At 43.2% G+C, this 13,507-nt stretch overlaps 1 protein-coding gene across 2 annotated transcripts in view; it reads right to left on the bottom strand.

The window, feature by feature from the left end:
* The window catches only part of LOC138282757 (fibrocystin-L-like), a 735,329-nt gene that overhangs the window by 47,219 nt on the left and 674,603 nt on the right, over positions 1–13,507 (bottom strand). For both annotated transcript variants that reach the window (XM_069220628.1, XM_069220629.1), the window contains exons 78-79: positions 9,265–9,414; positions 5,865–6,021 (exon numbers count right to left, since the gene is read on the bottom strand). In XM_069220628.1, coding sequence (XP_069076729.1) covers positions 5,865–6,021; positions 9,265–9,414 — 307 coding nt within the window. The remainder of the gene's footprint in view (positions 1–5,864; positions 6,022–9,264; positions 9,415–13,507) is intronic.

Here is a 13,507-nt window from a genome sequence, read left to right as displayed (position 1 = left end):
TCTGCTTTGAATTATCCTCAAACAGGTTAGTTGGGAGGTTCAACAAGATCCACAAAGGCAGATTATAGGCCTGCCTGAGCCCATGCGGTGGAAGTGGGATGTCCTCTTGCAATGCCTGTTCCCTTAAAATGAGGGGCCACAGAAGGGGATTGGGTTTAGCCCATTTGAGCACCTCTATGGATACCCCATCAGTTTGTGAGAGAGGGATGGGAGTAGGCTCCCAGTAAACCTCCAGATGTAGGCAGCTATATGCTGGAACTCCGTAACCAGATGTAGCACTTCTGGAAGAAGGCTAAAAACAATCTTGAGGCCATCAAGAAGTGTTGCAATTCTGGTATGACCAAAAGGCCAATCTGGCAGGGGTGTCAGCCTGGGCAGAAGGCGTGGGTCATGGAGCGTGTAGAGTGCCACACTCTCCAAGATCGTTGGGCAGGCCAATATCAGGTGAATCAGCAGTAGGGGAAGCCCCTACCTGATATATCTCAAGACCCCTAGAAACCCCATAAGGGTGCTCCATATATACTGCTTCAAACCACAATTTGAGAGGTCTGAGGTCATCATGCTCTTGGTGACAGATGGCAGAGTGGAAGAGGAGAGTGAACATCTCCCTTGCCTCCTGTGTACCAAGGAGCATGATTGGTCAGTAGAGGGTGTCAACCTCTCTCCTACTCCGACCCTAGACCAGCACCTTGATTGTTGCCAGTTGCTTCAGCAGTTTTCTTCTCTGTTATCCCTCATCCCAGGGCTTACAAATTGGTGTACCCACCATGTAGATACTGGAGACAGTATGGCTGTGAAGAATAAAATGTACAGGTTGTCAAGCAAGGTGAGAGCTAGCATCAATGAGTAGGTCTCCAAAATGCTGGCACTAGGGGTGTTTGAGACCTCCAGCAGTACCTGCTCCAGTCCTGTGGTGCAGATATCCAAGGCTGCCCACCGGGTGGCACTCCAAAACTTAATCTCTGTGTGGACTACAGGGGACTCAATTTAGTCACTAAGGCCCATATTTATACTTTTTTAGCACCGCATTTACGTCATTTTTTGGCAGAAAATCGTCGTATACTTACAAAATACAGTTGTATTTTGTAAGATTGCGCCGATTTTGCATCACAAAATGACACAAATGCAGTGATAAAAAGTATAAATATGGGCCTAAGAGTGATGCACCCTCCATCTCCCAAGCTAATGAGCTCCTAGACAGGCTAGGCGCGGTCAAATTCTTCCGTAGTTTTAATCTTACATCAGAGTACTGGCAGATTGCTCAAAATGAGGGGACAAAAGAGAGATCTGAATTCTCGACTCCAGAGGACCACCTCCGGTTGAGGGTGATGCCTCTTTGGCTTAAAGAATGCCCCTCCCACCTTTCAGAAGTTGGTGAACAGGGTCCTGACTGGGAAGGAAGCATTCTGTGCCGCCTACCCATATCACATAGCTGTCTTCAGTTCCAACTGAGAGGAACACCAGTACCTCCACCAGGAGGTGCTTAAGGCCTGGGAGCAGGGAGAACTGCCTACCAAGACCAGTAAATCCCAGATAGAGCAGGATACTGTGGTATTTCTGGGCCACATAGTGGGTGAGGGCAAGGTGAAGTCTATCCATGCCACGATTGGGTCTATCCTGGCCTGAAATTCAGACTGAGGTGAGATCCTTCCTAGGTCTCACAGGATATTACAGGAAGTTTGCTAAAGGATATGGAACCAATGCCATCCCCGTAACCGAGCTGACTTCTAAGAAGCAGCCCAAAAATGTGTGACCTTTCAGTAAGCCTGTCAGTAAGCCTTTGACTCCGTTAAGGATGCCATATGAACAGTACCTGTTGTCAAGTCTCCTGACTTCTCCAAGGAATTAATTGTGCAGACAGACATTCCAGAGCATGTTAATTGAGGAGGGCATAGACTAATCTGTAGCTTGCATTAGCAGGAGGATGCTTTCCCAGGAACAGATGCAAAGTGCTTTTGAAAGAGAAGACTTTGCTGGGGTCATGACACTAAATAAGCTGAGACCATTCCTGTTTGGGCTCACTTCCAGGATCAGACAGACCACAGGCCCCCTAGATGCAAATAAGGGGTGAAAACCCCAAGCTCTTGAAGTGGTCCATCTACCTTCAGGGAATGGACTTTACTCTGGAACACCATCCTGGGTCAGCTCATGCCAATGCTGATGACCTATCCAGGTTCTTCCACCATAGTGATGTTAACTCCCAGGAGGTTAGGTAGTTCTCCCCAGTGACTTGATGAGGGGGGAGTAGATGTCACCTACCACACTTCTACATCACAAAGGCTATAACTGGGCACACTCACAAAGGTTTTATGTAAGAAATTAGGTTACTGGTTGAGGGGGGTGTAACCTTTCTCAAGCAGCAACAACAATTCTACTCAGGGTGAAGTCACAAGCAAATCCTAAATTAGCCTGTGCTCAAACCTTCGACAGCTTGGAAAAGAACAGTTAGGCTTAACTTAGAGGCAATGTGTAAAGCATTTGTGCAGCACTTCAACCAGTAACACAGTGAAAACACACCACAAAATGAACCCACAACAGAGTTAGAAAATAGAGTAATTTTTAGTACATAAAACAAGACCAAAGTGACAAAATCCAATCAGTTGAACAGGAGATTTTAAATTTTAAATATTTTAGTGGAAATAGTGGCAAAAAGTGTAAAGCACCAACTGTGGATATCTGGTCATGTTAGATCGGGACAGTGTCACAGTTCAGGCCAACCGAAATCGGGAGCGAGCCGGCTACAGGGACCCTGATAGGCCCAGTGAACAAAGCACATTAAATCCTGGTTTGCACAGCAATGAGAGCATCTGTGTCAAAGGTGCATCATTTCTCTGAAATAATGCATTGGTTCTGAGATGCACCAAGGGTGGAATGCGAAGTTTTGCTTCGTCATCGAGGACCCTGCTGATGGGGCTTGTGATGTGAAGCCCGGCATTGAGGATGCGATGTACAGTTGGAGTGATGTGTTGGTTCCGAAGACCTGCAAGGCTGTATTGTGGAGTCTGGCATAATCAATGAGTCTGCCATTGATGAGGGATGTAAGAACCTGGGCCAGGATGCCTCATGCAGTCAGGGTAATGTGGTGGTTGTGCTGTGATGCAGGAATCTGCAACAGGTTCAATGCACGCAGCAGCAGAAATGCATTTGTTCTGCAGAGGTTTGCACCTCATGTCAGGTGAGATGTGTCAGTTCCACTGGATCAACAGAGGCTGGCACAGTACCTTAAGCCCACTTCCAAAGGCCCGGAATTGGGTGGTATCACATGGCAGGGTAAATTCACAGATGGCGGAGTGGCAGAGTCAAGCTGAAGGCAGGTGCAAGGATGTGGGAAGCCTGTTATGTCCCAGAGGGTTGCCGACAAACGTGGTATGCTGTGTCTCCAACATTCACAGAAAAACACACACTCATACGTAGGGACCATTTCTTAGAATGTTAGCTGTTTTATTATAAAAACACCCGTTTGTCACAGACACGTTAGCGGGAGATTCCAGCCAGATGACCACAACTTTATGCTGATTGCGACAAGCTTCACCCAAGCTACCTGCTTAGACGACTGAGCCCTCATCTGGATAGGGACGGTGTCTTTTTAGACTTCAGGCCTCTTCTCCAGGTATGAAGGATAATGTTCTCCCAGGGGGAAACCTGAAGGGCAGACTAGGCATAGTATGCTGTGCTCATACTTAGCGTAGGTGAGGGGTTATAGATCCACTCCCCTATTTAGACAGCATGGTAGGACTGTTTCTGTGTTTTACACTTTTAGTCAAGTCAATTCCACTTTATTTGGGTAAAAATATACCATAAAAGCACAATAGAAATAATTAAGAATAATAAAACACAAGAAAGAATATCATTAGAATACAGCATTAAAAAGGCATTATGAATAAAAATGTACCAAAAAGGAAGGCATTTTAAATTAATATACGGTAGTGCCCGAATGCACACGGTAACTATTGAACAACAGTGCAATCCCCGGTTATATACTACAAATTGTGCATTTGATATAAATATTTACACTTTTAGTCACATGCCTGCTCCTATTGCTTTTTATCATCCTCATTATTACTATGCACCTGATTATATCCAAGATGCAGATATTTTAATTATTGAAATATATTCTGCTTCCGTTGTCTTTGCCTGAGTGAGATCTTGGCATGTGAGGGAAATGGATGCAATATGATGTACCACAATTCCCTGGGGAGTCTATCTTGCCATGAGCCCGGTTGCCACAATCATCTCGGTCAGAGATGGGGTGCTGATAGTTAACTGGAAACCCCGGATTAGGCCGACAGGTGTCACCTTGTGTGGAATTGTACTGAGTACCCACAACCCAGGCGATCCAACCACCCAAATCCAGTAGCCTCATTACCCTAATGAGAACCTATGCGACAAATGTACCAATTGGGTATAAGCCAATGTTACCATGTTTTAAGGAGAGTGCACAAGCACTTTAGCACTGGCAAAGTGTGTAAAGTCCTAATCTGGCCAAACCAAAAACACTAACAATGGAGGAGGAAGGAAAAGGTTTGCAGGAAGACCACCCTAGGGCTGAAAGGTCTAACAGTATGATCATAGTCTATTGTGACCCCAGACAAGTGTGGACCAGGCAGGGAGACAGAAAATTCCAAACACCCCTTAGAACAAACACATCCAGAATCTTCTCCTACTTCAAAGCTAGCTAAAGATATAAATATTGGACCCCCAGACCCAACTCTTCAGTACACTTCTGGAACTGTGGAAGTCTGAAGGACGCTGTGCTGCTCTGCAAGAATGGCTTCTGCTTTGTTGCCCTTCTGCCCTGCTGCCTGAGTGAAAGGGGTAGACCTGCATCTTTATCCCAGGACCACCAGTGTGACTCCAAGGGCTAATTGACTGACCTCCTGATCAGATCTTCATGGACAGAAAATGTTCCATCTTGAACCCTGTACTTGAACTCAGCCTACTGTGAGTCTTGCCCACTAAGAGGTGCCACCCCAGTCCTGGACCCTTGGAAATGTTCTTGAAGGTGTTACCAACCCAGCTGTGGTCCGGTGGGAGAACCATCCCAGCATGATGCATCTCCTTGCAACTTCATTTCGGAATTGCCACAGCACTATGCATGGACACCATACCTCACATTTCAGCTTGCACTCTCGTCAGAACCACTGCAGTGCAATGCATCCTCAATATAGACCTTCACACTACAAGGTTCTCATCAACAGTATCCCCAACGATGATGCAGGACTTCACATTGCAGCTGTGCAGCTCAACGGATCTGCCATTGTGCAGCACTTCTTTGACGAGTTATCTCGCAATGCTTCACAACAAGGTTTAAGGTATTTTGTTCAGTGGGCCTATTCTTCCCTTTATCTGGCCTGTGCTCCATCAAGGCAGACTGAATTTGTGATTTAATCCTGGTCCTGTGCAACCAGGTAAGAATATTTGGTGCTTTGTGCTTCTAGGCACTATTTTTACTTAAAAATCTGAAATTGCATATTTCCGGGTTTGAATGATTAGAATTTTGGTCTCAAATAATGTATTACATTTTACTCTTTCTATTCTAAATTGATGTGGGATTTTTCTGGTGCTGTGTTTTCACTTTGTTACTGTTTGAAGAGCTGTATAAGTACTTTACACACTGCCTCTAAGTTAAGCCTGACTGCTTTTGTGGCAAGCTACCACAGGGTTTAGCACATGTTAATTTGGGGTTTGCTTGTGTCTCAACTTGACTGAGATTGTGCTTGAGCAGGGTTTCTCCCCCTTCAACCTGTAACCACAATTTCCAACAGGTAGACGTCACTGAAATATGATTTGAAGTAAAGATGTTTCTATAGTATGGTTATTACAAATTAAATTAATCAGTGCAGTAAGTTAAGAAAGATTCTTACCAGATGGAACTAGAACAAGATCAGTGTAGTTGGCCCAACAGCTGCTGAATGAAATTGTGGTATTTCCTGTAAGTCCGCCAGTACTATATGCATTCTCTGAGTTCATAAGTTTGGCTGTCAAGGTCAACGCACTAGCATCCACAGCTACACAGATGTTCTAAAACATGAAGAAATACATTGTTTTCTCTTTAGTCTTCTGATTATGCAGTAAGATACTTATTCTCGTGCATGGGTGCTTCAAAATAGTTTGCAACAAACAAGCATGTAAGAATGTTTGTACAGTAACAAATATTAGACAACATATATAAAACAATTTCATAGAGCGGCTAGGCAAAAGAAATGCAACGGGCAAATGTTCAGTGAACTGACAGGAGTGCGAGGATAATTATTTTAGCCATTATATTTATTATAAATAATGTTACTGATATTATTATGGCTATTTATAAAGTGCTTACCACAACTAAGTTTTCTGTATTCTATTTTTAAGCACAGTGAGAAGCAGAATTCACCGCCAAAGAATGGGCTGAAAAATCGTATACCCTCTAATGTTAGTCACTAGGCTCATCAGATAAATGCCCAGAGGAACCCTTTTGGCTCACAGTAAACTAGGTCGAATTCTCTGCCAGACCATAAAAAACCTCTCAGCAAAAGGTGCAATGGGAATTTGTGCATTGCCTTGGGCTCCAGCAGTATACAAGCATTTTTCAATGCAACGGGTCTTGCATTTGCTCGAGTTAGAGCTATTAGCGTTGTAAACTCCTAACCGGACTTTCCTTGCCACACAAATTAAAAGAAAAAAAAAACGCAGCGCGATTGCACTATGTAAAATGCAGCACGATCACACTGCGTGGAAAATAAACAGATAATGTAGTCCGGAAACCATGCTGAAAACATCGGGACTCGTATGTTTTTAGTAGTTTACCGGTGCTGTGTAGGTGGGCTAAACACCGAAAAAGGCATGGCATATGCATGCCTTTCACAAATGAAAGCAAGCGGATTTTAAAAGGCAAGCCCATGAACCACTGAAAGTGACTGACATGACAAGGGCGTGGTTGGAAGCCTAAATACAGATCGCTACAGGGGACGGAGTGCTTTACGCTCGCCCCTAAAAAGGTAGTGGACATGGTGTAGGAAGCGTGGCTCCTTCAATGCTATGTCTGAAATGGACAACTCCCCAAGAGAGTTTTCCCAATAGGAGAGCAGCTGGTGACTCAGCTACAAAAAACACACTTCAGTCTTCATCTAAATGAGCTGGGATATGCAAGAGGTGGGTGGATGGAACTACCACTTTTTTAGAGAAATGTCCCATTTCTGGACTCCTTCAAAGGAGGTACTAAGGGAAATGGGTACTGTACGGGCTAGGGGACTGAGCGAACCAACTACTCTGGCCCAGCTTGGGTTATCTGCTGTATTTAAAGTTACCCGCTGTAGCCCAGGGCCTTTCTCCCAGACACTTTTTGCCTCCATGGAGGAAGCTGCTTTGGTAATCAAAATTAACAAACAGTGACAGAACGTCTTCCAATTCATTGTGGGTACTGCAGACCTGATGCCCTTTTTTATTTTTATCTGAGGCTGCTGTCTTTTTTGCCTGACACATTTAAAGTTAGGATACATGTGTTTACTTTTTCTGGCCGGAAGGGTGATGGTGTATGTGGTAGCCATGGACACGAAAAAAGCAGGTAGACATGGTTTTGGTATAGCTGCCCTAGATAGCGCAACACTGTGCTTTGTAACACCGTGTCCCGTGTTGGCAATGCAACTGAGAGTGTGTTTTCAAGAAGCTCACCTTTCAACTATAGCTACCACTTCTAATTTTGTGTCTACTAGAGGCATGAATCTCTTTGAGATCATCTTCTTCATTTGAAAATCGACCTCTTTCTTTCACACCCTCCTTTAGGAATTATATGGCAATGAACTAAAATAGGTTGACTTATTCATGGCCAGTCTGTACCATTGCCACCTCGAAGTGTGGTGTATCGCAATGATACCCATTTTCTCTGAAGTATTCACCGATCATAGATCCGTTGAAACTAAATCAGACAATGGAGGGATATCAATATGCACTTTACATTAAGCAACTTGACAAACTTGTTGACATCCAGTTATGAGTGTTATATTGTTTATTTGGAAAATACAAAACGTCATCCATCTGAAGAGAACAATTTTATGGCTGATCCATCCATCTTCTGTACCACAACTGTCCCCAGTAGATTAGCCCGAAGTCTAGGTACCATCATTGACAAGTCCCTTTGAATAGACTTGACAATATTGGCATGTTTTCTCCAGGCTTGTTGCGGACTTTTAAAAGGATACCACATACCTTTTTTAGATATTACAGGAGACTGGTCGTGCATGTGCATTTCTTGTACTACCAGTCCCCTATAGTCCACACACCTATCAATGTTGTCAAATTTTGGACTGAATCAAGCTAGCATCTGAAACAATGGCATTTCACTGCTTTGATTCACTGGTTATTCTTCTGACTCATGGGCTAGCTCAGGACATTCAATTCTATTGTTTCAGTGCATCTGTCATTACATATATACTAACTATATTCATTCCAGTCAAGGCACCGCCTCACACTTCTGGCCCATGTCTTAATCTATTTCAATATTTGGCGGAATATATGCCTACACCTCTGTTGCCTGGCAACATCACACAAAACTGAAAAACTAACTCATACATGCCACAAAGGAAGCTCCACTTTTTCAGCATGCCTTCGGAGTCCACTCTGCATGTTGCATGTAAGAGAGGTCGTGAGCCATTTGTGGCAAGTCCTCTATTTTGGAATTGGTCCCTGGTTCTATCTATCTGACCTTATAAACACTATTTCGAAAAATAGCAACTAATGCGTTTCTGAACAATACTCAAGTGCATTTCTTATTTGTGTCACAGGGAATTGAAAGAACCAACACATGATATAAATTGATGGATATTAAATACAACAGTTTATCCAGGTAGGCCCTTCATATAGTTCCACGTGGCCTAGAGCACTGACGGGCATGCATGATTTCCCTGATCACAGCTCGACTACCAGAAGAGAGACCTTCGATTTGGTGCAAATGTTTTTTTAATTCAATATTGGCAACAAAACAAAAATCTACCAGGACAGTAAAATAATGACAGCTGACCAATGTAAGGTAAAACTTGATGTGTGCAGAATGGACAAGAGAGTCTAGGGCTTCACTTTCAGGTGAGGGGTAACTTGTTGATCATCCAAACTCTGGAGGAAATTCTAAATGCACAGAAGGATCGACTGGCAGAATTTCTATTCTGTATAGAATTTGCCCCATAAACGAGAATTTACAGTTACCTCTCAACTCTGAATGAGGACCATAAATCTTCTTAGAACAATACATCAGAGCAATAGTACAATTAAAGCCTGCAAAATGTGCCTTACATTATCATCCACTGCCTGTATGGAGGGTTGTTGAGTAAGCAGTTCCCCGGGAAATCCTGCCTCAGGCTGTGTAATGACGACAAGTTTGGTTACAGTAGACACAAAACTTGCAGCTTCCTCGGTTCTTTCTGTCACCTCAGTACTTGCCAACTGTAAACATATAAAGACATGCATTCATATGAAGCACATTTACATAAAAATGCAATACATCATCTCCAAATTTTTTGGATTCTGTGCTACCTGGTTGCATACACATATTTGGGACATACTGAAAGCTGACCTAGGAATGCATTCTTCCCATTCCTTACCAGTGGCTTTGTAACTCACATTTGCTTGAGTTCTATTCACTGGCTTTATGTGTTTCAGGCCACCCAGCGTGTCTTTGTCCCTCCCATGGAGCATACCCTCCTCACTCTCCTTTTGATATGCTGAATTCTGTCCTTCAAGTCCACATCTATAGAGAACTCCTTTTTTACATTATTCACTCCATGAAAGTGCATGTGGTTTCCAGCTGTCTTCCTCCTCTGCTGCTTCCCCACTTAAATCGCTGTCACCATTCTACTCCCATCAACGACAAATCCGTCTTTTAATATTCAAAATGATATTTCTTTCTTTTCATGACGTAACCCGTCTAAACCATTCATCACTTCACTACAAGTCAGTGGACTAATAAAAATCATGATTTTTCCAGCAACAAAGCATCCCCTTTGTGTTTTCCCAAATCGCATATTGTGTAAGAATCCTGCACCAAAATGAAAAACATCTTAAACTTTAGAGATGCAGTGCAGGGCCGTGAGAAGAAGGCAGCAGTGCCCTCCGCTTGAACTTGTCTACTGATTTAGATGTACCGTTTGCTGGAGTGTGTTTTTTTGTGTTTAGAGTTAGGGGTTTTCGGGTCTCCTTGCAGCAGTTTTTATTTCTCTCTGCCCCAACACCTCTCGTCACTACTCCCCACCCCCAACACCCCCAGCCACCCCCGCCAGGCCTCAGAGGTGCTGCTAAGTGACCAATAAAAGAGCAGTGAACAAACACCCTAAAAAGGGACCAGCACAATCAGCATTCCGTGCACCATGATTTCAGCGCAGGTACAATGCAGTGCTCTTTTATATTGTGTCCTTCATTCACATGGATCTTGAGTGCTCAATAAACACAGGCTGGCTAACGATTCATGTTCTGAGAGGTGAGTGCTCTCAGGTAGAAAGAGAAGGGACCTAGGGCCAGATGTAGCAAAGGTTTTTACCCATTCTGTGTCTATGGGAAAAAGTGTTCGTACATATGGCCCCTAATGATTTACACCCACATCCAGTTTACCAGATACTCCCCCATTATGTACACACCATCTGCATTTTTTTATACAAAGGAAGCGCTTACTCGATTTGAGGCACAAGCAGAAATGCGGTTCCCAAAAAGTATGATGCTCATTGGTGCTTGAATTTTATCCAAAAGTACAACATACACTGAGAATGCATGTCCATCTGCTAAGATTGCATGCCCTCAGGATCATGTAGCTGGAAAAGCAAAACTTCAAGTCCCAGAATCCAAAGTGCTGTTGGTAAAAGCGCCTGGGCTTGATGACAGTGAATATCATGACAAGTGGCCCTTGACAGTCATGGTATCCCGCTGGCAGTCTTGATAGTTTACAAATGTGCGCGTAGTCATGCTCTTACATTCGTGCTCTTCTATTCAACAGCAGCCCATCAATGAGGCAAAGCAGACTACAAAAACAAACGCTGGCAAAGCCAGTAGGTATTGCCACTGCGAGCTCTGTTGGCTGCGTCAATGTTTTTAGCCGTGTGCAGCTTAGCTAAAAGTACAGACATTGACAAAGCCAATAGATCTCGCACAGACGAGACCTTGTGCCAATTCTAATGCTGGTTACAAGCTGGAAATGTCTAACCTCTGATGCCACACCAGTTACAGTAGCATCACATATGTGATTTGTGTGCTGCAAGATCTGAAATCTCATTAAAAAAATATATTTTTCATGTCGACATTTTGGTTGAAATATATGAAGTTACTGGTGGTGAAGCATGGCTGTGAGCAAGGTCTGGAACCATGGACACTATTCACCAAAATGCTGGGGAGAGTGAAAGGGACCTCACACAGCCTTCACCCTCCACAGAGAGCACGTTTTGTTTTGGAACGTACAACAAGTAAATAGGGCGCTTACAACCCTGTACCCGCTGCCTTTTTCTGTATCTCTCTAGACCAGTGCTTAATTTGTGCTGTTTGTGTCCGGTGTGGAGCACTGGCACTTATTTTTGAGGGTCGGCACTTATTTTTCTGCCTTAAGCATTTACTGCGAGCAAAAGACACATGGGAAAGACAGAAGGAAAGAAAAACGAAAAGGCGTTACAATGGGAGACACTGGAAAGCTGCAAGAGTGAGCTGAAGGGGCAGGGAGTGGCCTTAAATGCATTGAAGAGGCCCGAGATTGCTTCAGGACTACCTACCTCAGTATTCTGTGTTCGCACATTTAATTTCAGCAGCCGCATGTGTAAGAGGAGGGCTTTGGCACAGGCATGTTTTTATTTACAAATTAAGCATTGCTCTAGACTGAGGTAGCCAGGAACCGACAGTGGTGCCAAAGGGTAACCTCGGGGTAGCAGTTGGTACATGTAGCTAGGTGTAACAGCTGGTAAATGTCTGCAGTATGTATGTAACAATGCCCACTCTGGTGCAATGACTTTAGAGAAATAATTAAGGTGACTACAAATTTAAGCAAGGAAAATAAAGTGACATGAAGTCTAAAGCAAAAGATCGATGAATAATAATAGTCAAGTCAATAATCAAGTTGAGAGAATCTGCATTGTTGAAGAACAGCTCCTCACAATACTGCACCGTGAAAAGTAGGCAAGTGGGGATAGTGTTCATCACACAGCAAAGATAAGGAATAGTTAATTACCCATGATCCCCGCTCTCCCTCAGGGGACTCTCCATTGAATCATAAGCAATGAATCGTCTCACCCACACACAGGATCCCAGAGCACTTTTGAAAAGATATTTTTTTAGTCTTTTAGTTAGAAAAAGTCACATCTTTTTCTTTTAAACAAATCCTGCAGCCAAATGGAAATATCTATAATAGCAAATTTGATTAATTTCTTTTATATACTATAGCTAACTTCCTGTCAGAGGTGTGCATAAATGGGAATTGAGGAGCTCCTGCTATTTGGCAAGTGCTACATGAAGAGTCCCAACCGGATGGTCTGAAATGCTCAGCTGTTTTTTGGAATGCTACATTCTCAGAGCAGGCGGCAAAAGGGGACATGCCATTGTATTCAATGGGCCCCTATGCACTGTTCTGGGTTAGCGCCAAAATGTTGGCACTAACCCTGAACAATACATCAATAGTGTCAGAAATTCTGATGCTATTGCCCCCTACCCTGCATATTCTAAAAACTCGCACACATGGTGGCAATAGAGGGGCGTGAAAGGGCTGCAAGAAAAGTTCTTAAATCTGGCCCTTAGCTTTCGTACAATTGGAGAGCGCCTCAACAAAGTGAGTATACCGTCCTACGTTATGACCTAGATTTAAAATAGAAAATCCTCAAAACTGATCTTTTTAACTCTCTGAGATTTTTACCTGTAGTTTGAGTTTGGACTTTTTTCCTGTCTGTGTATGTTGACTGAAAGATTAATATCCAAGGAGAGGATTTGGAACTTGGAGCAACTGGTAAAATGTTTATGGGCAATTGATGCATGGGTGTCATTCGGAAATTGACCATTTAAGTTCAACAGGTTATGTTGAGCCTATAACAAAAGTATTTGTTCTACTTTAGGTGAGTGAACAGAAGGTATAGAGGCTTTACCTTCAAGCTGTCAAAAATAATTCTACAGCACATTGTATAAATGCTGTAATATGAGTTCAAGGGTAAAATCTCATGCATTAAGAAAAACAGAAGTTGGATTTGTAGGTCCTAAACTGTCTAGATCATGAAACAGTTTTGTAATTTCATTGTCAAAACCATACAAATGTTACAGCCCAGGCAAAACCCAATTACATTCTGTTTTCAAACGTGCCCGATTTTTAATGGAAGTAACCTACGCTAGGGCAGATAGTCCCGAGAAGGCATATTTTGTCTGTGTCATACTGCATTTTTGGAGAAAGTCACACACGAATTAACAGTAGGGCGTGCCCTAAGCCATGTGTATTGAAATAGCAATAGATCATTTATATCATGGAACTGAGAAAAAAAGCCAGAATTTATAATGGTGTTAAACCTAGGCACATTCCATACAAAGA

This window comes from Pleurodeles waltl, chromosome 2_2 (assembly GCF_031143425.1).
Source record: "Pleurodeles waltl isolate 20211129_DDA chromosome 2_2, aPleWal1.hap1.20221129, whole genome shotgun sequence".
NCBI lineage: Eukaryota > Metazoa > Chordata > Amphibia > Caudata > Salamandridae > Pleurodeles > Pleurodeles waltl.
This window is presented reverse-complemented; position numbering and strand designations above follow the sequence as displayed.